The 22,297-nt window shown below is 64.6% G+C and overlaps 3 protein-coding genes across 3 annotated transcripts; 2 read left to right on the top strand and 1 right to left on the bottom strand.

The window, feature by feature from the left end:
- The first annotated feature begins 808 nt into the window (after positions 1 to 808).
- LOC127482043 (histone H2A.V-like) lies at positions 809 to 5,521 on the top strand. Its single transcript, XM_051811975.1, has 5 exons — positions 809 to 1,084; positions 4,002 to 4,079; positions 4,785 to 4,898; positions 4,968 to 5,097; positions 5,334 to 5,521. The coding sequence occupies exons 1-5, from the start codon at positions 809 to 811 to the stop codon at positions 5,393 to 5,395; spliced, it is 660 nt and encodes a 219-aa protein (XP_051667935.1). The 3' UTR covers positions 5,396 to 5,521.
- Positions 5,522 to 7,010: 1,489 nt separating this feature from the next.
- Positions 7,011 to 12,118, top strand: MAT2A (methionine adenosyltransferase 2A). The gene is made up of 9 exons (XM_051812128.1): positions 7,011 to 7,212; positions 8,656 to 8,733; positions 8,811 to 8,933; positions 9,008 to 9,120; positions 9,248 to 9,391; positions 9,472 to 9,690; positions 9,966 to 10,148; positions 10,228 to 10,361; positions 10,702 to 12,118. Exons 1-9 carry the CDS (start codon positions 7,026 to 7,028, stop codon positions 10,802 to 10,804), a joined length of 1,284 nt encoding a protein of 427 aa, XP_051668088.1. The 5' UTR covers positions 7,011 to 7,025; the 3' UTR covers positions 10,805 to 12,118.
- An 18-nt stretch (positions 12,119 to 12,136) lies between these two features.
- GGCX (gamma-glutamyl carboxylase) lies at positions 12,137 to 22,110 on the bottom strand. The gene is made up of 15 exons (XM_051812127.1): positions 22,092 to 22,110; positions 21,777 to 21,992; positions 21,239 to 21,397; positions 20,398 to 20,563; positions 19,761 to 19,839; positions 19,559 to 19,665; positions 18,700 to 18,863; positions 17,876 to 18,135; positions 16,890 to 17,021; positions 16,008 to 16,159; positions 14,864 to 15,033; positions 14,429 to 14,559; positions 14,213 to 14,360; positions 13,145 to 13,334; positions 12,137 to 13,069 (listed from the first exon to the last, which is right to left on the bottom strand). The coding sequence occupies exons 1-15, from the start codon at positions 22,105 to 22,107 to the stop codon at positions 12,910 to 12,912; spliced, it is 2,250 nt and encodes a 749-aa protein (XP_051668087.1). The 5' UTR covers positions 22,108 to 22,110; the 3' UTR covers positions 12,137 to 12,909.
- Positions 22,111 to 22,297: the final 187 nt, after the last annotated feature.

The following is a 22,297-nucleotide window of genomic DNA, read 5'->3' as shown; positions in this document are numbered from 1 at the left end:
CAGCGGGGACAGTGCCCCCCACCCCTGCCCGGAGCTGGAGGCGAACCGAGCCACCCGCGGGACAGGGCCCGTGCGGGGGCGGCCCGGGCTCCCGGCCCTGCCCGGCAGGACCCTGGCTCAGGAATCCCCTGTTCCATTTATAAACCCACCTCGTCACACCGTCAGGTTCCTTTTGACGCCGAAACGGGCTCGGGTGTGAGAAATTTTTTTCTCGTGGCACGTTTGCTTTTAAAACCCGCACCTACAGGGCGGTCCGGGGGTTTTGATCACATTTTGATCCCTGCTCTCAGCACTGACTATGCCTTCGGCCTCTCGGGGTCCTCCCGAGTCCCCAGGGTGCTGCGGGGTCCGTGTTACCTCCCTGCCGCTGCCCTTCTCCCTCACCCTACGGGGCAGCACCGGGATGGATGTGGAAAACACAGAGGAGGGTCAGAGGCACCGCTGGGCCGCGGTGTCCCCGGGCGGACTCCCCTCCGCCGGGGGCTCCCGCGGCCTCACGCAGGGCCGGGCCCTGTCGGGAGCAGAGCCCCCGGCTCGGAGGGACCGTCTGTGCGTGAGACCACCCTGGCCCCACCGGTACCGGGGGAACCAATAGCCCCCCCCCCTCCTCCTTCTTCTCTCAGCGACACCCACGTCCGCCCCCCCCCGCTCCCCTCACACAAACACAGTTGGGGCGGGGCCTCGGAATGGGCGGGAAACCCCTGCTCGCCTTCCATTGGCTCCCTCAGACGTCCGTCACATTGACCCCGCCTCCCATCGCAGTGTCCGCCGTTTTCATTAGCCGGGAGGTGACGTCACCGGCGCGCGTATGCCCCGCCCCGCCCCTCACCCCGCCTGCGTGCCGTGTGCAAAAAGCAACACAGCCGTTAAACGAGCCACGGGGCGGAGCCAGCCGGGGACGGGGCAAAGAAGTCTCGCTCCTATTGGTGGCGGCTGCATATTCAAACTAGTATTGGAGGCGCTGATTGGTGCGGGCGCGGCGCGGCCCGCCGCCCCCGCCCGGGCGGGTCATTGTCTGGCGGCTCCCGAGGCGGGTCGGGCGCGGCGGCGGTTCCGGGACTCGGACGGCGGCGGCGGCACCATGGTGAGGGTGGGGGGGTCCCGGGGCCGCGGGGGGCTCAGGGGGGGCCGGGGCAGCACGGCCGCGGCTGCCGCTGTCAGCCTGGGCCGCGCTCCGTGACCTTGGGCCCGGCCCGGTGCTGCCCCGGGGGCCGACCTGTGGGGAGAGAGGTGGTCGGGCCCCCTAAATCCGGTGTCCTTCCGGCACTGTCAGAGCGGCCCCGTGTCCGCCGTTACCGCAGTTTGTGTCGGTCACCGGGGGGGGAAATGTCAAGCGAGGGCCCCGAGCGGCCTCTGTCAACGGTTCCGCGCCTCCCCCGGGATCCCGGAGAGATCCCAACGCACTTCCAGAGGGAAGGGCCGGGCCCGAGGAGGAGGCAAACGGGGGTTCGTCCCCCGCGGTGCTCCATTCGTGTGACCCCGGCGGGAGCGGGGGTGACGCTGTCACCGGGGGAAGCGGGCGGATGGGGTTCCGGAGGGTCTGAGAGGTTCCGCGCACCTGCAGCGTGGTTTGGGGGGTTCTGAGGGTCCGTGGGGGCCTTCGGGGTTCCGTGCGCTCACAGGGGACCCGGGGGCTCCGCGAATCCGCGCGGGGGTTTCTGTGGTCCTACGGGGGGATTCGGGGGGTTCTGGGAGTCCTTTTGGGGGTTCCGTGATTCTGTAAGATGTTCTGTGGGCCCCCACAGGGGTTTCGGGGGGTTCCGTAGATCCGCGGGGCAATTCTGTGGATTCACAGGGGGTTTGGGAGGTCCTGTGGATCCCCATAGGAGTTTGGGGTCTGAGGGGGAAGGGGCGTTGGATGGGTCCTGTAAACCCCCAGGCGTTTTCTGTGGATGTGCAGGGGGATTTAGGGGGTTCTGGGGATCCCCAGAGGGAGTTCTGTGGCTCTGTGAGAGATCTGTGGATCCCCAGGGCGTGTGGGGGACTTCTGTGGATCCGCAGGGGTTCCGGAGTGGGCGAGAAAGGCCTTGATCCCGTGGCGTTTACATGGAAACACCGTCGGATTATACAACTCCCACCGCCGAGAACTTGTGCCCGGGGATATCTGGGATGTGCGGCACGAGATAAAAAGTTGCTGTTTGAAGCAACAAGAAGAAGGGAAAAAAAAAGTGGTTTACTTGGTCCAGCGGGTCATATCCAGGGAGGGTTTGGCACGGGAATGTGCTCCCAGTGAGGGGCTGGGGTGGGAAGGAGGGACAGACGCGACGCAGGGATTGTCTCAGACCCCGGGAGCCCCAGTTCCTGAGGAGGAGGAGGAAGGAATCCTCGGGATTCCCTCCTCAGGAGAGAGGAGTCCGGGAGCCCCGGGGGCAGCTGGAACCTCGTGTGTTCCCTCTGCCAACCCCGCGGAGGGTTGGGGAAAACCGGGACAAACCTCGGGATTTCAGTGGCGACCTTTTCTTCCCGGTTTTTAGTCAACGCCCCCCCCCAAAGATCTGCCAGGCAGGTGGCTCCCAGCTGGAAAACCTGATGGAAAAGTGGGAAAGTTCACAGCTGGCTGATAAAAGCCCTCAGTGGGAACAGCCAGTGCTTTTCCCAGAGCTGTGTTTTATTCCTAGAGCAAGGGAATATCCCTAAATCCCCCTTGCCTCCTCCTTCCCTCCCCTAAATCCCCCATCTCTCCCCCCAAATCCTCCCTCTCTCTCCAAATCCACCCACATCCCCCCTCTCTCACCCCAGATCCCCCTCCCTGGGTTTTGCAGTTTTATGGAGTGATGTTTTCTCTGTATAAAAGTAACTCCTGGTGCTTCCCTGTTTTTCTGAGTCATCCCTGAAGGCCCTCCTGTCCCAAGTGCCAGGACACAGAGGGGTTTGCCAGGGGCCAGCATTCCTGGAGCCAGATGCCCCAGCCTCACCCCGCGCCCGCCACTCATTTAATCACCTCGGGATTAATTAATTCCTGCTCGTGATTATTTTTTTCCCAATGTTTGAGCTGGAAGAGGTGTTAACTCCCACCTAGCTGGGCTGGGATGCAGATCTTGGATATTCCCAGGTTAACTGCATCTTGTTTTGAGGATTAACGAGCTCCACTTACTCTCCTGGGATCTCTGGGTCCTTTCAGCTCCCTCACCATGAGCCAAAACTCCTCCTTTTTAGGGGGGATGGGGGTTGTGGGATCAATATGTGCTGTAAAAACAGGGATTACGAGTATCCAGTGTGTTTTCAGGCTCTGCTCTCCCTCTGCTATGGGTTCTTGGCTCTCTGTGGGCTTGAAAACCTGACACGGGGGATTATTTTTCCTGTTTTTTCTTACCTAGAGCAGATTTGGAGGTGCTGACGTGCTCCCCGTGGAAGGTGCAGCTCCCTCTGCCCTCCTGCAGCTCCCACCTTCATTAGGAGCAGCTCTCATTAGTGATCAGTGATGTCACAGAGTCTTCCCATGTCCCTGCAATCCTTGGATTTCCTGAGGGCGGATGGGAGAGCCCGGCAAACCTTGTTCCTGAGTGACTCCCAAACTCTTGGCTTTGGCATTTCCACCCCCCAAACACGATTTTCATGAAATGTGGGATTTCTGGGGCTCCCACATGATTTCCCACCCTGGAGCAGGAAGGGAGTTACCTCTGAATCCCACAGGATTCACATTCCCACCTACTGGAACATTGTCCTGCCCCACACCCTGTGTCAGCATGTGGAGAAATTGAATCTTAAATAAAAATAGGCTCACAACTGCTGGAAAAAAACGGTCAACAATGGGGATTTTGGGATGCTTTCCCCCCATTTGGCATTTTCTGGAAAATCACGGGACTGGGACACTTGGGGGAAGGAGCAGCTCCTGCTCCTCAAAACCCCCCTTGTCCCCTCGGATCCAGGCAGTTCGAGAAGCCTCGAGTTGCCAGGGAGCTGCTGGATTATCCTGCTGCAGGTCCCTCTGGCTTAGAATTAACGAGATTGTTTGGATTCAGGGATTAATTAGATTAATTAATGCGGCCTTTCTCCCCCAGGCTGGCGGCAAGGCGGGCAAGGACAGCGGCAAGGCCAAGGCCAAGGCCGTGTCACGCTCCCAGAGAGCAGGCCTGCAGGTATGGCACAGGGAATCGCTGGGAAGCGGGAATTCTGGGGGGCCCAAACCCTTTGGTTTGAGGTGACAGCTGAATATTGTGGGATTTGGGGGATAATGGAGCGACAAGGAGCCCTGGGCTTGTGGAGGGGAGAGGGGGTTTGCTCTCGGGTGAGACAGAGAGGGTGGGAGGATTAATTGGGAGAATTAATGATTGTAATTATTAAATATTAACTATAATTATTAATTATAAATAAGGCACAATTACATTATTTAATGTTCTGTAAGGTTACATCTTGTTATATTATTGCAATATGATAATATATTAGTATATCATAACAATACAGTGTGTTATAACATTAATATACATATTATGGGGGTTAGTAATAAATAAACAAATTTGGTAATGGCAGTTAAATCCTCTATTTGGGGAGGATCATGTCGGGTTGCTCCTGGAAGCCACAGTCAGGCAGGATGGGGAGTTTCCTGGGCCCAAATAGAGTGTGTGTTACATTATATAATTAAATATATTATATATAAATACAATAATCAATATAAATACATTATATGTATTAGACAATAATGAATAATTAATTCGGGTAATGACAAATCCTCTGTTTGGGGAGGATCATGTCAAGTTGCTCCAGGCAGGCAGGGTGGGGTGTCTCTTGGGCCCAAATCATAGGGGGCTGTGGGTGTTAACGAGGTTGTTAATTGCCCCCCCCAGTTCCCTGTCGGCCGCATCCACAGGCACCTGAAGACTCGGACCACCAGCCACGGGCGCGTGGGGGCCACGGCGGCCGTGTACAGCGCGGCCATCCTGGAGTACCTGACCGCCGAGGTAGGACCCCCCTCCCCGGGGCCAGCACCCCTCCCCCCGGCATTCCCACCTCTTCCTGCTGTCCCACAGGTGCTGGAGCTGGCCGGGAACGCTTCCAAGGACCTCAAGGTGAAGCGGATCACGCCCCGGCACCTGCAGCTGGCGATCCGCGGTGACGAGGAGTTGGACTCCCTGATCAAAGCCACCATCGCCGGTGGAGGTGGGGCTCTTTCCCTCCTTTCTGTCCTTCAGTGGGAATTACGTGGGAAAACAAACAGGAGTTCGGCAGTGGGGGTAATTCCACTGGCTCCATGCTTCCCTGGATCCACACTGGGTAGGGGGGATCTGCTCAACATTCACACTGTTATCCCAAAACTCTGCTGGGAATTGAGGAGTTCTTGCAGTTTCTTGGGAATTCTGCAATTCCTGATGGGAATTCTCCCCTTCTCTCCACAGGTGTCATCCCCCACATCCACAAGTCCCTGATTGGAAAGAAGGGGCAGCAGAAGACGGCGTAAGGGAGCACGGTGCCGGATCCCCCGTCATCGTACCGACCTGGGCACAGCAACACCTTGGGGATGCCAGGAAACTTTTTTTAAGGAATAGTTGAAAGGAAGAACATAGAGGATTGACTGTAGAGGAAACATTGGGATGGGTTTAGATTCCGAGTGGGACACACCGTGGGCCCGTGGGGCGGCAGCCGGGGGGGTTTGAGGGGCTGGGCTGCCCTGCGTTTTATACAAAAATGGAACCCATAAACCATTTTTTACAAAAAAACGAGCTCTCTGATGTGGCGGAGGGAGGGGGGGCCGGGAGGCAGGAGGGTCCGGGGAGGAGGAATCGGGACGCTCCCGGCACCGACCCGCGCCGCATGCAGATTAGCCCTGCCCCATATGCAAATACACAGCATTGTGAAGCCACGCCCCTCATAAATATTCGGTGTGGAGGCGGGGCGTGTCCCAAGGCTCCGCCCCAGAACGCACATGGCCGGGGGTGCCTGTGTGTCTGTCTGTCCTGGGCATGGGGGGCCGTGTGTCTGTCTCAGCTATGGGGGTATCCGTTTGTCCTGGGCACAGGAGTCTTCGTGTGTCTGTCTGCCCCAGGCTTGGGGGTGTCATGGGCCTGTCTGTCCTGAGCGTCTGTCTGTCCTGGGCCCAGGGATGCTGCATGTCTGTCTGTCCCGAGTGTCTGTCTGTCCCGGGCAGATGTGTCAGGTGTCCATCTGTCCTGGGCACAGGGCTCCTGGGTGTCTGTCTGTCCAGGGTGTCTTAGCAGCTCTGGCTGTGTGGGTGTCTGGGGTCCACCTGTCCTGGGCATCGGGGACACTGGGTGTCTCTCTGTCCCAGCGGCTGGGTGCCAGGCTCTGTCCTGGGTATCCGTCTGTCCTGGGCACATGGGTGGCCACGCAGCCCCCCCTGGCTCCCAGGGAGTCCCATGTGCAGCCGTTGTACGCGGGGGAGCCCCGGGCGGGGCTCAGAGGAGGCGGCGGCGGGAGCCGGGCCCGGGGCGGCTCCAGCACTGGCAACAGCGGCTGGGGGTTGCATCAGGCGTCGAGTAGCCCCAACGGCCCAGGGCGCCATCCGGGGCAGTGCCCGCGCTCAGCGGCGCCCTGGCCCGCCGGGCCGCAGTGCCGGGGCATCCCCATGGGCCGGTGCCGGGCGGGGGCGCGAGGGGTAGGGACAAGGCCGGGCCAGTGCCCGCGGGGCAGAGGCCGCACAATGGCGGCGCCGCTCGGCGCAAGATGGCGGCGGGGGGCGGGGCCTCCCTGACCACACCGCGAGTACGCGTCCCGCGCCGCCGCATGGCGCATGCGCACACCGTCGCGCGCCTCTCGCCGCCGGGCCGCGCGGGCCGCACCATGCGGCCCTCACGGGAGGGGACTGCGGGGGACGCCGGTGCACACCCACGGCGCAGCGCCGCGCGAGGCAGCGGAGACGTCTCGCACGCCCGTTTAACGCCGGTCCGCGCTCGGCCAGCGGCGGGGAGAGCAGGGCTGTCCCGGCGGCGGAGCCCGCGTTCGGCGTTACATAACGCTGTCCCCCTGCCCACCCGCAGTGGTCCCGCCACCCCGCCCCCGCGGCCCTTACAGCTCTCATCATTGGCTGGACCAGGCGGCGGGGCGGGGCGAGGAGGCTACAAGTAAGGGCGATGCGGCGGGCGCCGCGCTCAGTCCGCCGCGGCCGCGCCCGGGTCTCGTTGTTCTCGTGCTTCCCACGCCGCCAGTCGCCGCCCTCCACCGCCACCATGAACGGACAGCTGAACGGTTTCCACGAGGTGTTCATCGAGGAGGGCACCTTCCTCTTCACCTCCGAGTCCGTGGGCGAGGGGCACCCAGGTGCGGGCCGGGCGGGGCGGGGCCGGACGGCGAGCGCGCAGGCGCGGCCGGGCGTGGGGGGGAGGAGGAGGATGAGGACGAAAATGAAGAAGGAAGGATGGGGATGAAGAGAGCGAGGATGAGGATGGAGGGGCCGGGGTGTGTGTGTATGGGGGGGGCGGTGACGCGCTCGGGCGCGCGCGCAGTGTGAGGCGGGCGCGCGCTCGCCGCATTGCGGGCCCGGCGCGCACGTGCTGCCCGCGTGGGGCGGGACACGGGGGGGACACGGGGGGGACACGGGGGTGACGGGGGGGCGGGGATGGGGCCGGTGCCGCCGTGACTCAGCCGTGACTAAGCAACTCCCGGTGCCCCCGCACCCCACGCCCCCCTCCCCCCCGCGTGGGTGCCGGGGCCGGGACAGGCCCGGTGACCCCCCCCGCACCGCCCCGGGGCTCGGTGCCGCCCTCAGCGCACCGCACGCTCCCCAGGGGTCCCCGATGACGTCCAGGCGGTGATGGAGCCTCGCGGGTCTCCCCAGAGGTGCCCCCCAGCCAAAGCCGGAGGGGGTCACACACTGCTCCCGTGGGGGCTCGGAGCTTTCTCAGCTCGGTGCCAACCCGTGCCGGGCTCCCCCCGCCTTTGTCCTCGCCGATTTGGGGCACATGACTGTTAATCTGCGTAGGCAGCTGCCAGTGCCCAGCACCCTCTGCCAGGGCACCCCCGGCACCCCCCAGCTCCGGGCACTCCAGCACCTCCTGAGCCCCCCACCAGCTCCGGATGCTCCAGCACCCACTGCTCGAGCGCAGCACCCCCAGCACCCCATAGCTCTAGTCCCTCTGGCTCCAGCACCCACAACCTGCGGCTGTTCTAGGGATGCTTCTGGGGCTCTCCCCACGCTGCCACGAGGGAGTAAGCTGCAAAGTCCGTTTCCACACTCTTCAACCCCAAAAACTATCTGGGGAACCCCCCTCTGCTCGCCTCAACCGGGCACTGCCTCATCCTCCCCCCCAGTCCTGCCTGGAAGGTCGCTCCCAAGGACATCCGCAGTCCCGGGGACACGAGCGGCCCTTGGGACACCCCGGAGCGGGTGGGAGGTGTCCCCCATCCCAAATAAAGCCCCCTGGGAGCAGGAGGGAGCTGGGTGTCTGGTGGGATATGGCTGGAGCAGCTCTGGCATCGGGCACATCTGGAGCTGCTGGACACTGGATTTGGGCAGTCGGGATATGGGTTTGATCCCCTTGACCCTGGCTGGGACTGGAGCTTAACTGGGACATGCCTGGAATTCCAGGCTGGGAACAAGGCAAGGGCTCTCTGTGCCCCAGGGGGCATACAGATTACGGATTGCAGGGTTTGGATCTTGGATCCTGGCTGGGCTGTGCCGGAGGCTCCGGAAGGAAGGGCCAGGCAGGACCAGGCCGGGCTGTCCCACGCCACTGTGACGCCTCCCGCTCTCCCTGTCCCCAGATAAAATCTGTGACCAGATCAGTGACGCCGTCCTGGATGCCCACCTCAAGCAGGACCCTGATGCCAAGGTGGCCTGTGGTGAGTGGGGGCACCGGGGGACAGTGGGTGGGTGACGCCAGTGGTGACACCGCTCTGACGTCACCTTGTCCCTACAGAGACGGTGGCCAAGACCGGGATGATCCTGCTGGCAGGGGAGATCACCTCCCGGGCCAACGTGGACTACCAGAAGGTGGTCCGGGACACCATCCGGCACATCGGCTACGACGACTCTTCCAAAGGTGCGTCCGGGGTGTCCCCAGCTGGGTGGCAGCACAGGGGTGGCACCGGGCTCACCAACAGCCTCCCCCCCCAGGCTTTGACTACAAGACGTGCAACGTGCTGGTGGCCCTGGAGCAGCAGTCCCCGGACATCGCCCAGGGCGTGCACCTGGACCGCAGCGAGGAGGACATCGGCGCCGGGGACCAGGTGAGAGCAGTGCGGGGCTGCCGCGGGGTCAGTGGGGCGGGGTGGGACCCTGCAGTGTGACTGGGGCTGGGGTGGGACCCCGCAGTGTGAGCAGGCTGGGGTGTGACCCCCCCGTCCCTGTCGGCAGGGGCTGATGTTCGGGTACGCCACGGATGAGACGGAGGAGTGCATGCCCCTGACCATTGTGCTGGCACACAAGCTCAACGCCAAGCTGGCCGAGCTGCGCCGCAGCGGAGCCCTGCCCTGGCTGCGCCCCGACTCCAAGACACAGGTGAGGTGCTGGTGGGTCTCCAAACCCCCGGGGAGCCCCCTGCTCCCCCCTGGCGGCCCCTGACCCGTGTCCCCTGGCAGGTGACGGTGCAGTACATGCAGGACCGCGGGGCCGTGATCCCCATCCGGGTGCACACCATCGTGATCTCGGTGCAGCACGACGAGGACGTGTGTCTGGACGAGATGCGCGATGCCCTCAAGGAGAAGGTCATCAAGGCTGTGGTGCCCCCCAAGTACCTGGACGACGACACCATCTACCACCTGCAGCCCAGCGGGCGCTTCGTCATCGGCGGGCCCCAGGTGCGGCCGAGGGCACCGTGGTGGCGGCACTGTGGTGACCACAGTGACGGTGGTGGTGACGGCATGGCGGTGGCACGTTTGTGGTGGTGGCAGTGGTGGCACAGTGGTGGTCACAGCGTAGCAGTCACGGGTGTGGTGGTGGCAGTGACGGTGCAGTGACGGCTTGGTGGCGACGGTGGTGCCACGCTGGTGGTGACGCTGGTGACAGTGCTGGTGCTGCTGCTGACACTGGTGACAGTGCTGGCACACAGCTGTGACACTGCTGTCCCCCGCAGGGTGACGCGGGGCTGACGGGCCGTAAGATCATCGTGGACACGTACGGGGGCTGGGGGGCCCACGGCGGCGGCGCCTTCTCGGGCAAGGACTACACCAAGGTGGATCGCTCGGCCGCCTACGCCGCGCGCTGGGTGGCCAAGTCCTTGGTGAAGGCCGGGCTGTGCCGCAGGGTGCTGGTCCAGGTGGGTGCTGGGCAGGGGGGGCCGTCCGGAGGGGCCCGGTCCAGGCAGGGACTTGGCCTCACCCGCAGCCCCCCCGCAGGTCTCATACGCCATCGGGGTCTCGCACCCCTTGTCCATCTCCATCTTCCACTACGGCACCTCCCAGAAGAGCGAGCGGGAGCTGCTGGAGATCGTCAAGAAGAATTTTGACCTGCGGCCCGGGGTCATCGTCAGGTAACGGGCGCGGGGGGGCCGCGCCGGGGGGGGCCGGGGTGGGTGGGGGTCCCTCCCGGAGCAGCCCGGGGACCGCCTGGCGCCCTGGACCCCGCGCGGAGCTGCTCGGCCGCAGGAGGAGGCGCGTTCCGGGTAAGTATCCGCCGGAGCCGAGCGCTTGGAGCTTCCCCGGGGCCAGGAGCGTTTGAGGGGCTCAGGGAGAGCCCCCGGGAAGCTCCAACCGCCCCGCGGGGGTGGGGGGGGACACGGAGGCGCCGCCGCAGACCCCCCGGCCAGGCAGGGAAGGGGCGAAGGCAGGACCCCGGGGCCGCCTCACTGAGTCGGGAATTGTGTATTCCAGGGATCTGGATCTGAAGAAGCCCCTCTATCAGAGGACTGCAGCCTATGGCCACTTTGGTAGGGACAGTTTCCCTTGGGAAGTGCCCAAAAAACTAAAATACTGAGGAAAAAAGAGCCTTGTTAGGGCTTTTCCCCCCACTCCCGCGGGCGTAGGTTACAGAGAAGCCCGTGGGCTCTGGGGGAAGAGCTCCCGGCCCCCCCCAGCCCCTCCTTTTCTCTCTCTCTCTCGCCATCGTTTCGGTTGCGTGGGGACCACGTGCCTCTCCCAGGGCCCCCCCCCGTGTCCCTCCAAATCCCTCCGGATGGTTTTTAACAAATCCCGTCTGACTCCAACCTTGGATATGGGAAAAAGGCCCCAAGTGCCCCCCACAGCCTCCCCCCACTGCAGGGGGGGCGCCCCATTTTGGGTCCCAGCAGTCCTGCTGCAGGGAGGGACACCCATTTTGTGTCCCCCCATCCCCTCCTTGGCCCCAAATTCCACTACATCAGGGGGACACCCCATTTTGGATCTCCATCCCCTCAGTCCCGCTGTGGGGGACACACACCCCATTTTGGCTCCCACTGTCCCCCCAGTCCTGCTGCAGGGGGGGGATACAAAATCTCCTCCATTTTGGCTCCCCCAGTCGTCCCCCCCACAGCTCCCAGTCCCATTGTGGGGGGACACCCCATTCCACCTCCCCGTCCCCCCTGGGACCTCGCTGGTGCTGGTTTTGGTTCTTAACCCTCATTTTTAACCTCTTTTTGCTCCAAAAATGCACATTGTGGGGGGGACACGCTAAAACCCGCCCCCAGACCCCCCCAGCTCCCCCCCACCGAGGGTTCGGTACCGGAGGAAAATATTTTACATTTCTCTTTTCTTGGGTTTTAATCCAAAAGCTGAAGCGACTCCCCAGCTGCACAACCTCCCTCCCCCGTCCCACCGATGGGGGGGTACCCCCAACTCTGTCCGGATTTTGGGGGGAAAGGGGAGGATTTGGCCCTTGATACTTGAAGGTTTGGTGTATTTATTGTGTGCCGAGGTGGGGGCGTGAGTACAGAGAAGCCCCCGCGCTCAGCCGGCAGCTCCTGACCCCCTGAAAGCCCCCCCGCCCCTCCCCCTGCCTTTCCCCCCGCCCCCCACCAGTCTGGGGGGAACCGGGGTGGAATTGGGTTTGTTGGAGCGCTGGGGGTGCCCCCGGGCGCGGCGCCCGTGGCCGGTGTGGTACAGAGAAGCCGGCTTGTTTACTGCCCGCCCGGCACGGCCCCCAAAGTGCCTTGGGGAGGGGCAGGGGGGCTTTCTCTACCCCCCCCCCCGAGTGGTTTTTTTTTCTTGGTTTTACTATTTTCGGGAGGTTTCGTCCGAATGTTTCGATCCACCGAGTCCAAAAAGCAAACTTCAAAAACAAAAAGTCTCAATAAAAGTGAAGTGATGGGTTGGATGGAGCCGCCTCTGGTTTGGGGGGGGTGGAGGGAGAGCTGGGGTATGGGGGGGGGGAAATGGGGGTGAGGGGGAAATTGGGGTACGGGGGAAACTCGGGTATGAGAGAAACAGGCACAGAAATGGGGGGGAGAAATTAAAGTGGAGGGGGAATGGGCAGGGGGGAAACTGAGGCACGGGGGGGCACTGGGAGGGAGGGAGATTGGGGTACAGGGGGGAAATAGGGATGGGGGACCAAGGGATTAGAGGAAACTGAGGCATGGGGGGAATGGACATGAGGTGAAAAATGGGTATGGGGGAACTGAGGCACGGGGGGGGGAACTGAAGTACAGAGGGGAAGCAAATATTGGGGGAACCGAGCAGGGAGGGAAATGGGTGCAGGGGAAAGTGGGGTGTGAGGGAAACTGAGGCACGTGGGAAACTGGGGTACAGGGGAAACTGAGGGATGAGTGGAGTGGGTGACCTGGGATGGGGGAAATGGATACAGGGGGAACTGAGGGAGGGGGAAACTGAGGGAGGAGGGAAGGGGAGTGGAGGGAAATGGTGCATGGAGGGGGAACCCACAGGGGAGGGGGGAAACAGGGATACCATGAGAAAATGGGGTATGGGGGAAACTGAGGCACGGGGAGTGAAATGAGGGATGAGGGGAAGGGGTTTGGAGGGAAATTGGATACACGGAGGGGGAGCATACGGGGAGGGGGGTGAAACGGGTACCTGGAGAAAGGGGTACGGGGGGGAAACTGAGGCACGGGAGGATTTTTAGCTTAAAAAACCAGGGTTTATTGCGGGTGCTCAGAGCTCGGGGCCCCCCCGGGCTCCTCCCTCGCCCTCGGTCCGAGCCCCCTCCTCCTCCTCGCCGCGCCAGCTGGCGAAGGCCACCTCCTGTGCCAGGCGCTCGGGGTCCGGGCGGCCCAGCGCCAGGTTCCGCAGGGCGATCAGGGTCATCAGGGCGCTGCGGGGACAGGGGGGGCACAGGGGTCAGCGCGGGGGCACGGCGGGGGGCCCGGGGGGCGTTCTGGGGGCTCACCTGCGGCGGAAGAGGAAGAACTTCCTGCGGAGGAAGCGCCGCAGGCGCTGGGCCGGGCTGGATTCGCGCTCCCGCCGCTGCTCCCGCTGCTCCCGCCGCAGGAACAGCGAGACCAGCGGGTCCAGCGGGACCCCCGCAGGGGGCGGCTCCCCCAGGAGGGGCCGCAGCTCGGGGGGCAGCGGGGACCGCTCTGCGGGGGGGGAGGTGATTTTGGGGTTCCCGTGATCCCCCAGCCCACTGACAGGGATTTGGGGTGTCCCCATGATCCCCCTGGCCAGTGACAGGGATTGGGGGTCCCCATGATCCCCCTGGCCAGTGACAGGGATTGGGGGGGTTGCCATGATGTCCCATCCCTAGTGACAGGGATTGGGGGTCCCCATGATCCCCCACCCCCCTGACAGGGATTCTGGGGGTCTCTGTTATCCCACAGCCTGGTGGTGGGAACTGGGGGTGTTGCCATGATCTCTACACCCCAGTGACAGGGACTTTGGGGGTCCCCATGGTCCCCCCACTCCAGTGACAGGGACTGAGGGTTCCTGTGATTCCCCCAGCCTTGTGATGGAAACTGGGGGGGTTGCCATGATTCCCCCCACCCTACGGAGAGAGATTGAGGGTCTCTATGATCCCACCACCCCAGTGCTCACCAGAAGATGAGATGACAGGGATTTTGGGGGCCCTGTGGTCCCCCCACCCCAGTGATAGGGAATGGAAGCCCTCCATGATCTCTCTCAGCCCAACAGGGGCTGAGGTGATGGAGCTTTTGGGGTCCCCACAGTCTCCCCCACATCTGGGTGCCCACCACGGGGGTGAGGTGACAGGGATTTTAGGGTCCTCATGCCCCTGGTGCTACCCAGCGTGGGAGGTGATGGGGTTTTTAGGGTTCCTGTGATCCCAGGGAGTGAACTGACAGGGATTTGGGGGAGAGGGCGGTGTCTCCCCACTGCTCAGCAGTGCCAGGGACTGGGGGGTCCCTGTGATCTCCCCACCCTGAGTGCCCCCCAGGGGGTGAGGTGCCTGGGGTTTTGGGATTCTCCTGGGGAGGTATCAGGGACTTTGGGGGTCCCTCACCGGTGCCGTTGCGCACTCGGTCCCGCAGCTCCCGCAGCCGCGTCAGGTTCCGCTCCAGCTCCAGGGCCGTGGTGTTCACGTACAGGTACATGTAACACGAGGGCTCCGGGGACACCGTGTGCACCTTGTGGTACTGCCCCACTGGCAGCTAGGGGGCAGGGGGGGGTCAGCACCCCCAGGCACCCCTGAGCCCCCCGGGGCCCCCCCAGACCTCACCTGCATCCCCTGGCCCTCCTGGAGCGAGTGGTTCTGCTGCTGCTCCACCAGCTCCACCAGCACCTGCCCCCGCAGCACCCGCAGGCTCGTGTTCCCCAGGTCCTCGCTCACAAAGTTCTCCAGGTGCAGGCCTGGAACACACATGGGGGGCTGTACTCCACCCCCAAGCTCTTCCTTGTACCCTGACCCCCCCACCTCGAATCCCCAGGACCCCCCATGCCCTGTACCCCAACTCCTGGGACCCCACCATGCCCTGTGTGCCCCCCTCCAAACCCTATTCCTACCCCCTCTGAATCCCTGGGACCCCCCTGCTCCCTGACAGGACATCCCTAAACCCCCCACTGCCCCCCAGCCACCCTGTGCCCTGTACCCCCCAGCCCCCCCCCCTGTGCCCCATGCCCTGTCCCCCGACCCCCCAGCCCCCCTGGGCCCCACCGGGGAAGTCAGCGATGAACACGGTGTCCGTGTGTCCGTCCAGCTGCGCCTCCAGCTCCTGCAGCCGCTGCCGCCACGGCGACAGATCCACCAGCAGTGGGAGCAGCCACGGCGTGGGGGTCCAGGGGGACCAGGGGGCACGCACCAGGTCCACACGGGGGTCCACGAGTCTGTGGGGACGAGGTGTCAGCGCCCCACGGCCCCCCCAGATCCCGTGTGTGCCCCCGACACTGCTGGGAGCGACAGCACGGGCCCGCAGGGACCACGGGGTACAGACCAGAGCCACCCACGGCGTCCACGAGTCTGTGGGGACAGGCTGTCAGCACCCCACAGCCCCCCCAAATCCTGCGTGTGCCCCCAAACCACTGCACCAGCTCCAGCAGCAGTGGGGACCCCCCAGTGTGGGGGACCACAGCACCCACTCCTGTGGATCCACCGGCCTGCAGGGACGAGACACCCACACCCCCCATGGCCCCCCAGATCCTCCGTCCCCACAAACACCTCCTGGAAGCAGCAGCTCCAGCAGCAGCACCCACAGTTTGGGGGACCATGGGACCACATCAGGGCCACTCATGGGTCCACCAGCCTGCAGGGATAGGCCACCAGCACTCCCACATCTCCCCATGTCCCCCCAAATCGTGTGTGTACCCAAATCTCTGCTAGAGGCACAAGCTCCAGCTGCACCCACAGTGTGGGGGCCCAGAGGGACAACCCCAGGTCCACTCGTGGATCTACCAGCCTGTGGGGATGGGCCACCAGCACCTCACATCTCCCTCTGTCCCCCCAAATCGTGTGTGTGCCCCACAACCACTGCTGGAAGCACCAGAACCAGCAGCAGCACCCACAGCGAGGGAGCCCACAGGCTCCACCGTGGGTCCCCCATCCTGCGTGCGCCCTGTGCCCCTCTGTCCCCCCAAACCCCCTCCATCCCCCCCAGAGTCCCCATCCCCACCCTGTACCCCCCAACCCCCATCCCTTACCCATGCCCCTCTGTTCCCCCAAGCCCCTCTCCCTCCCATGCCCCCCTGTCTCCCCATCCCTGTCTCCACAAAATCCCTCGTTCCCGCTCTCCCCCTGCCCCCCCGTGCCCCTCTGCCCCCCGTGCCCCTCTGCCCCCTCGTGCCCCTCTGCCCCCCGTGCCCACCGCTGCTGGAAGCGCTCGTTGATGGACACCCAGACGTCGAAGTAGATGCGGGGCCGGCTCACGTTGTACCGCGGCAGGAGGCGGCTCAGGCACGACGAGTATTGTTTGAGCATGTCCGCGTGGTCCCGCCAGCGCCGGCTCTGCGTGAACACCTGCGGGACCGCACCGGGGGCTGCGGGCACCGGGGGCACCGGGGGGGACTGGGGGGCACCGGGGCAGGGGGGGCTGCAGGGACTGGGAGGGACCAGGGGGACACGGGGGACCGGGGCAGGGAGGGCTGGGGGAACTGGGGGCACTGGGAGGACTGGGGGGACTGGGGGACTGGGGGATTGGAGAACAAGGGGTGGGAGCAATGAGGGACTGAGGGGGAAATGGGGAGGGAGAATAAAGGATTGGGTGGAATGGGGGATGAGGGAGAAATGAGGGGGGGATGAGGCATGAGGGTGAATGGAGGGTGGGGGGGAATGAGAGATGGGGGAAACAGAGGCACAGGGAGGGAAAGGAGAGGTGGGGAAACTGAGACAGGGCGAGGAAAGGAAGGATGTGGGAACTGAGGCACAGGTGGGTGTCCCATGGGGGTCCTCGTGTGTGGGGGGGTAAAGGCAGAATGTGGGGGAAGGGGAAGCACAGGGGGGAAAATGAGGGATGAGGGCAACTGAGGCACGAAAATCAGGCACTGGAGAAGCTGAGGCTTGGGGAGGGTCCTGTGGGGGGGTTCCTGTGCTTGGATGGGGAAACTGAGGCTTGGGGGGGAGGTTGGCTTAAAACATTAAGTTTATTTGGACTGATCAAAGCTGGGAACACCCTGTCCTTCCCCCTCCTATCCTGGGGCACCCCTCACCCCTGGTCCCAGGCAGCCCCCTGGGTGGGGGGGTCACTCACCCCTGGTTTCAGGTAGCCCACCTCCCCAGTGAGCCCGTCCCTGTAGGTGATCTTGACGTGCTGGTGGAAGCGGGAGTGGACCATCATGTCCCAGGAGTAGCCATAGAGCCCGTTGGTCCAGTTGTTGTAGCCCTGGGGGGCATGGGGGGAGGGTCACAGGACATGGGAGTGGGTCACAGCAGAGCACAGGGGTTCCCCACCCCAGGGGAACAAGGAGGGACCCCCATATCCCCCCTCCTGCCTCCCCTGGCAATGGCCTCAGTCCATGACCCCCATCCCACCCCCCAACAGTTCCCCCCCCTCCTGCCCCCCAGCCCTGCCCCTGTGCCCCCCAGCAGCCCCCCTGTACCTCCGTGCCCCCCAAATGCCCTGCTCCAGAGTCCCCCAGCCCTAAGGGGGACTTCACCCCTTCTGTGTCCCCCAAAACTGCCCCCACATCCTCAAAAACAGACACCACGTCCTCAAAAATCTCACATGTCCCAAAATTAACTTCACACTCCCAAAATACCCCCCATATACCCAAAAATAACCCCATGTCCTAGAAATATCCCAATATCCCCCAAATGAACAGCCCCTGTGTCCCCAAAATGCCCCTGTATCCCCCAAAATACCCATGTCCCCCAAAATGACACCCCCACATCCCCCCAAAACGCTCCCACAGGACCCAAAATGTCCCTCACGCCCTGCAAAATACCCCTCATATCCCAAAAAATACCTCCATGTCCTCAAAAATGCCCCCCCACACCTGAAAATACCCACCACATCCTCAAAAACACCCTGATCCCCCCAAAATGCCCCTCACATCCCCCTAAAATGTCCCCTACATGCCCCAAAATGCCACCCACACCCCCAAAAACACATCCACACCCCCCCCAACATCCCTCACATCCCCAAAATCGCCCCACGCATCCCTGAACCCCATCCCCGTGTTCCCCAAACCCCTCCCCCACGTCCCCCCCCCCTCCCCGTGCCCCCCCCGTGCCCACCGGGGTGATGAAGTGGGAGTAGGGCAGGAAGAGCTGCTCCAGCACGTAGAGGATGGTGAAGGCTGCAGCCAAGTGCTGGCGAGGCCGAAGGCCCCCCCGCGCCCCCTGGCCCCCATAGTGGCAGTCGGGGCTGGGCTGGGGGGGCCTCGTGCTGGGCAGGACCCCCCTGAGCCACGGGGGGCACCGGGCCACGAGCCCCCGTGGCCACTCGGGCCGGCAGAACAGGCCGTTGGTGGCCAGCATGGTGTAGGAGAACATCCCTGGGGACAGGGGGGACATTTAGGGACCTCTTGCACCCGGGGGGCACTGAGGGACCTCGAGGGAGCTGTGGGGACAGGGGGGTGAGGGGGTTCCTGCCCAGGGTCAGAGTGCTCTGGGCATGTCTGGGTGCCCAGGATGGGGCTGATTTAGGGGATGTCCGGGTGCCCCTGCCATGGCTGGGGAGGATTTGGGGGTTGGTGGGGGGGGAACTTTGCCCTGGTTGGGGGTGGTTTAAGGGGTGTTTGGGTGCCCCTGCCACGGCTGGGGGGGATTTACAGGGGTTTGAGGAGTGTCCCTGCCCAGGCCAGGGGTGTTTTGGGGGGGTCCCTGCCCTGGCTGAGGGTGCTCAAGGAGGGTGATAGGGTGAGTGGAAGCCCCTACCCAAGGGGTGGCCCTGCCCTGGTTGGGGGTGCCCAGGGGGGTCCTTGGCCCAGGTTGGGAGTGCTCTGTGGGATGGGAAGGTGCTCCTGCTCAGGCTCAGGGTGTTTTGGGGGCTGGAGGGTGCCCCTGCTCTGGCTGGGGGTCTGGGGGGGTACTGGGGGTGCCATGCCCCCTCCTCTCACCGATGCTGAAGAGCTGGGAGTTCATGCAGTGGAAGTAGGTGACGAAGACGAGGGCGAGGGGCCGTGTGGCGTCGAAGAAGAGCAGGAAACCCGCAGAGAGGTCGAGCACCAGCCCCCCCCCGTGCACCACTAGCAGGCTGGTCAGCTCCTCCGACAGAACCAGCCTGGCCACAGAGCCTTCCTCAGTGTCAGCCTCACCCCAACACCCTCCTCAGCCTCACCCTGCCACCTCGTCACCCTCCTCATCCTCTCTTTCCTCACTTCGACACCCTCACCCTCCTCATCCTCACCCTGCCTGTCACTCCCTCTCATCCTAGCCCCATTGCCTCCCTCACCCTGTCCCACTTCTCATCCTCAACTCAGACCTATCACCCCATTGCCTTCCTCATCCCATACTCATCTTCACTCTGACTCTGTGGCCCATCCTCATCCCCATCTCCCTCCTCATCCTCACCCTTAACCCATCCCTCTGACATTCTCATCTTCACCCTGCCCCCCTCCTCCTCCTCCCCCTGTCTCTGTCACACCCTCCTCATCCTCACCCTGAACCTCATCTCCAATGCATCCCCATCGCCCCCTTGTCACCCTCCTCATCCTCACCCCGACCCCATCAACCCACCTCACCCTCCTCATCCTCACCCTGACCCCACCAACCCACCTCACCCTCCTCATCCTCACCCCGACCCCATCAACCTACCTCACCATCCTCATCCTCATCCAAACCCCAGCCCCATCACCCCCAAACCCTGACCCCAGCCCCATCACCCTCCTCATCCTCACCTCGACCCCATCAACTCCCTTCCCACTCCTCACCCCCAGCCTGTCCCCATCCCTGTCCCTTGCCCACTCCCCCTCAGACCTGAAGGGGGAGAAGAGCCAGTGCCGGGCGAGGGAGCCCATGGAGAACCCCCCGACCCAGTCCCCGTCCAGCTTCTTCAGCCCCGCGATGAAGTACACGATGAACACCTGGGGGCACGGGGGCAGGGGGAGCCAAGGGGTCCAGAGGATCCCAGAGGGGGCCCGGGGGGGGCTCTGGGGGTCCCTGGGGCAGGGGCACTCACCTGGGCACGCAGCAGGGCGTAGTTCCACAGTGGGACGTGGGCGTTGCGCTTGCGGGGACGGAACAGCCCGTCCACGGACCTGGGGGGACACCGGGGACAGAGGGGGGGCCAGGTCACTGTCACCCCACTGCCAGAGCTGTGGGAACACGTGCCACCACCTCACAGGGACAGAGAGGCACAGGGATACCCCATGGGGACCCTGGTGCTAGGTCCTGTGCCACCCACTGGGGACACCATGGCCTGAGCCACCCCCCGGGATCCCAGTGCCACTGGGGACCCCAGGACCTGTGCAACCCCCTGGGGGACTCCGTGCCACGGGGGAACCTGCTGTCACAGGGGACCCCACGACCCGTGCCACCCGCTTAGGGACACCAAAACCATGGGGGACCCCAGAGCCTGTGCCACCCCATGGGGACACCCCCTGAGCACACGCACCACGAGGACCCTGGTGCCAGAGGGCACCTCAGGGTTTGGGCCACCCAGCTGGGGCCCTGGTGCCACAGGGGACCTCACAACCTCTGGGGGCCACCCCACGGGGACCCCCAGGCCCTGTGTCACTTGGGGTCACCCACCCTGCTGCCACACAGAGCCCCTGACCCGGGGTCCCCAGTGCCTCCCCGTCCCCCTGGGTGCCCACCCGTAGCGGTCAGCGCCCAGCAGTGCCAGCTGGAAGCCCAGCAGCCCGTAGAGGTAGGAGTGGTTGTTCCAGGAGGTTTTGTCCAGCAGGAACAGGTACCAGTACGGGCACAGGAAGGCGACGCAGCTCAGCCGGTAGCAGCACCCCAACATGATGCCCAGTGCCCCTGCGGGCACAGGACCCTCAGTGTGTCCCCTGGCCCCTCCCGGTGCCACCCTTTCCCTGTCCCCAGCCCTCCTCCCAGTCCAGTGCCAGACCCCAACACGATGCCCAGTGCCCCTGCATCTGGGGACACCCCCCACATTCTGTGTCCCCCTGGGAACCCTCTTGGTGCCACCCCCTCTGCCTGTCCCCAAACTTCCCGAGCTCCCCTCCCAGTCCATCACAGTCACAGTGCCCATTCCCGTCCCAGTGCCAGTCCCTACCATGGTTCCTGTCCCCATCCCACCCTCATTTCTGTCCCAGTGCCCATCTCAGTGCCTTGGTCCAGACACTGTCCCAGTGCCACCCCCCCACCTGTCCCCACAGGGGTGGGGCTCTGTGTCCCCACCCTCCCCTAGCTCCCCTCCCAGTCCCAGTCCCAGTGCCATTCCCACTCCAGTGCCCCTCCCCACTGTGGCTCCTGTCCCCATCCTACCCCCCTTTCTGCCCAGTACCAACCCCTGTTTGTCCCCTTCTGTATCCCCATCTTCCCCAAATTCCTCTCCCAGTCCATTCCAGCATCTGTTCCAGTCCATCCCAGTGCCCATTCCCACCCCGGTACCCGTCCCCCTCCCACCCCCATTTCTGCCCCAGTGCCATCCCCTGCCCGGTGCCCCTCCCCATCCCTCCCAGCCCGTACCCAGGAACATGACGGTGTAGAGCAGGTACATCCAGTCGAGGGGCAGGGGCTGCAGGAAGGGCAGGAGGGGGAAGCGACAAACCTCGAGCCCGTCCAGGTACCGCTGGTCCAGGTGGCCCAGCCCCCGCTCCTGCGGCACGTCCAGCGCCATCAGCAGCCCTGGGGGGCGGGGGGGGGTCAGTGACCCCCGTCCGGGCGGGCACTGACCCCCCTCCAGCCCCAAACCGCTGCCCAACCTTTGCTCCGGTGCTGACGCGTTACTGCCCGGCCGCCTCCATCCCCCTCGGACAGCAGGGACCCCCCGGATCCCAGCTATCCCTCTCCCAAAGCCCCTGAGCCCCCCCGAGCCCCTGGATCCCCAGAGCCCCCCCAGGCCCGGCCTCTCTGCCCCCCAGAGTCCCCCCGGAGCCCTCCCGGAGCGCCCCCCGTTCCTCCCAACCCCGGAGCTCTCTCGGTGCCCCGCAGCCCCGGTACCCCCGGAGCGCCCCTGGTGTTCCCCCAGCCCCGGAGAGCTCCGGTGCCCCCGGTCCCCGCTGACCGAAGGCGGCGCGGAAGGCTCCGAGCGCCGCGGGGTCCTGCGGCCGGTGCATCAGCCGGACGAAGCGGTGCCACCGCGTCAGGTCCCGCAGCTCGAACCCGAGCAGCCGCCGCGCCAGCCCGGGGCCGGTCCCGGGGGTCCCGGAGGAGCAGGGGGGACCCGGGGGCGGCCCCACCGCCGCCTCCCCCCGCTCCGGTCGCCTCCGCCGCGCCGGGCCTGCCGGGGGTCACAGGTCAGGGGTCGCAGGGCGGGGGTCTCGTACCGGGAGTCCCGCGCCCCCGCCCCGTTCCCGGTTCCCCGCTCCCCGTTCCGCACCCGCCGCCGCCGCCATCGCCGCGGCCCCGCCCCCTCGAGACACGTCACACCGCGTCACGGCCGCGGCAGCCAATCAGCTGTGCGGGGGCGGAGCAGCGGGACCACACCCCTGCCGGGCCCCGCCCCGCCCTAAGCCCGCCCCCCCCGCCCTGACCCAGGACCTCCATGCGAGACCCCCTGACCTCCGACCCCCGACCTCCGACCCC

Source organism: Manacus candei, unplaced genomic scaffold, assembly GCF_025592945.1.
Source record: "Manacus candei isolate 608988 ecotype Guabito, Panama unplaced genomic scaffold, ASM2559294v1 h1tg000084l, whole genome shotgun sequence".
Lineage (NCBI taxonomy): Eukaryota > Metazoa > Chordata > Aves > Passeriformes > Pipridae > Manacus > Manacus candei.
The sequence above is the reverse complement of the archived record's forward strand: the minus strand, read 5'-3'. Positions and strand labels throughout refer to the sequence as shown.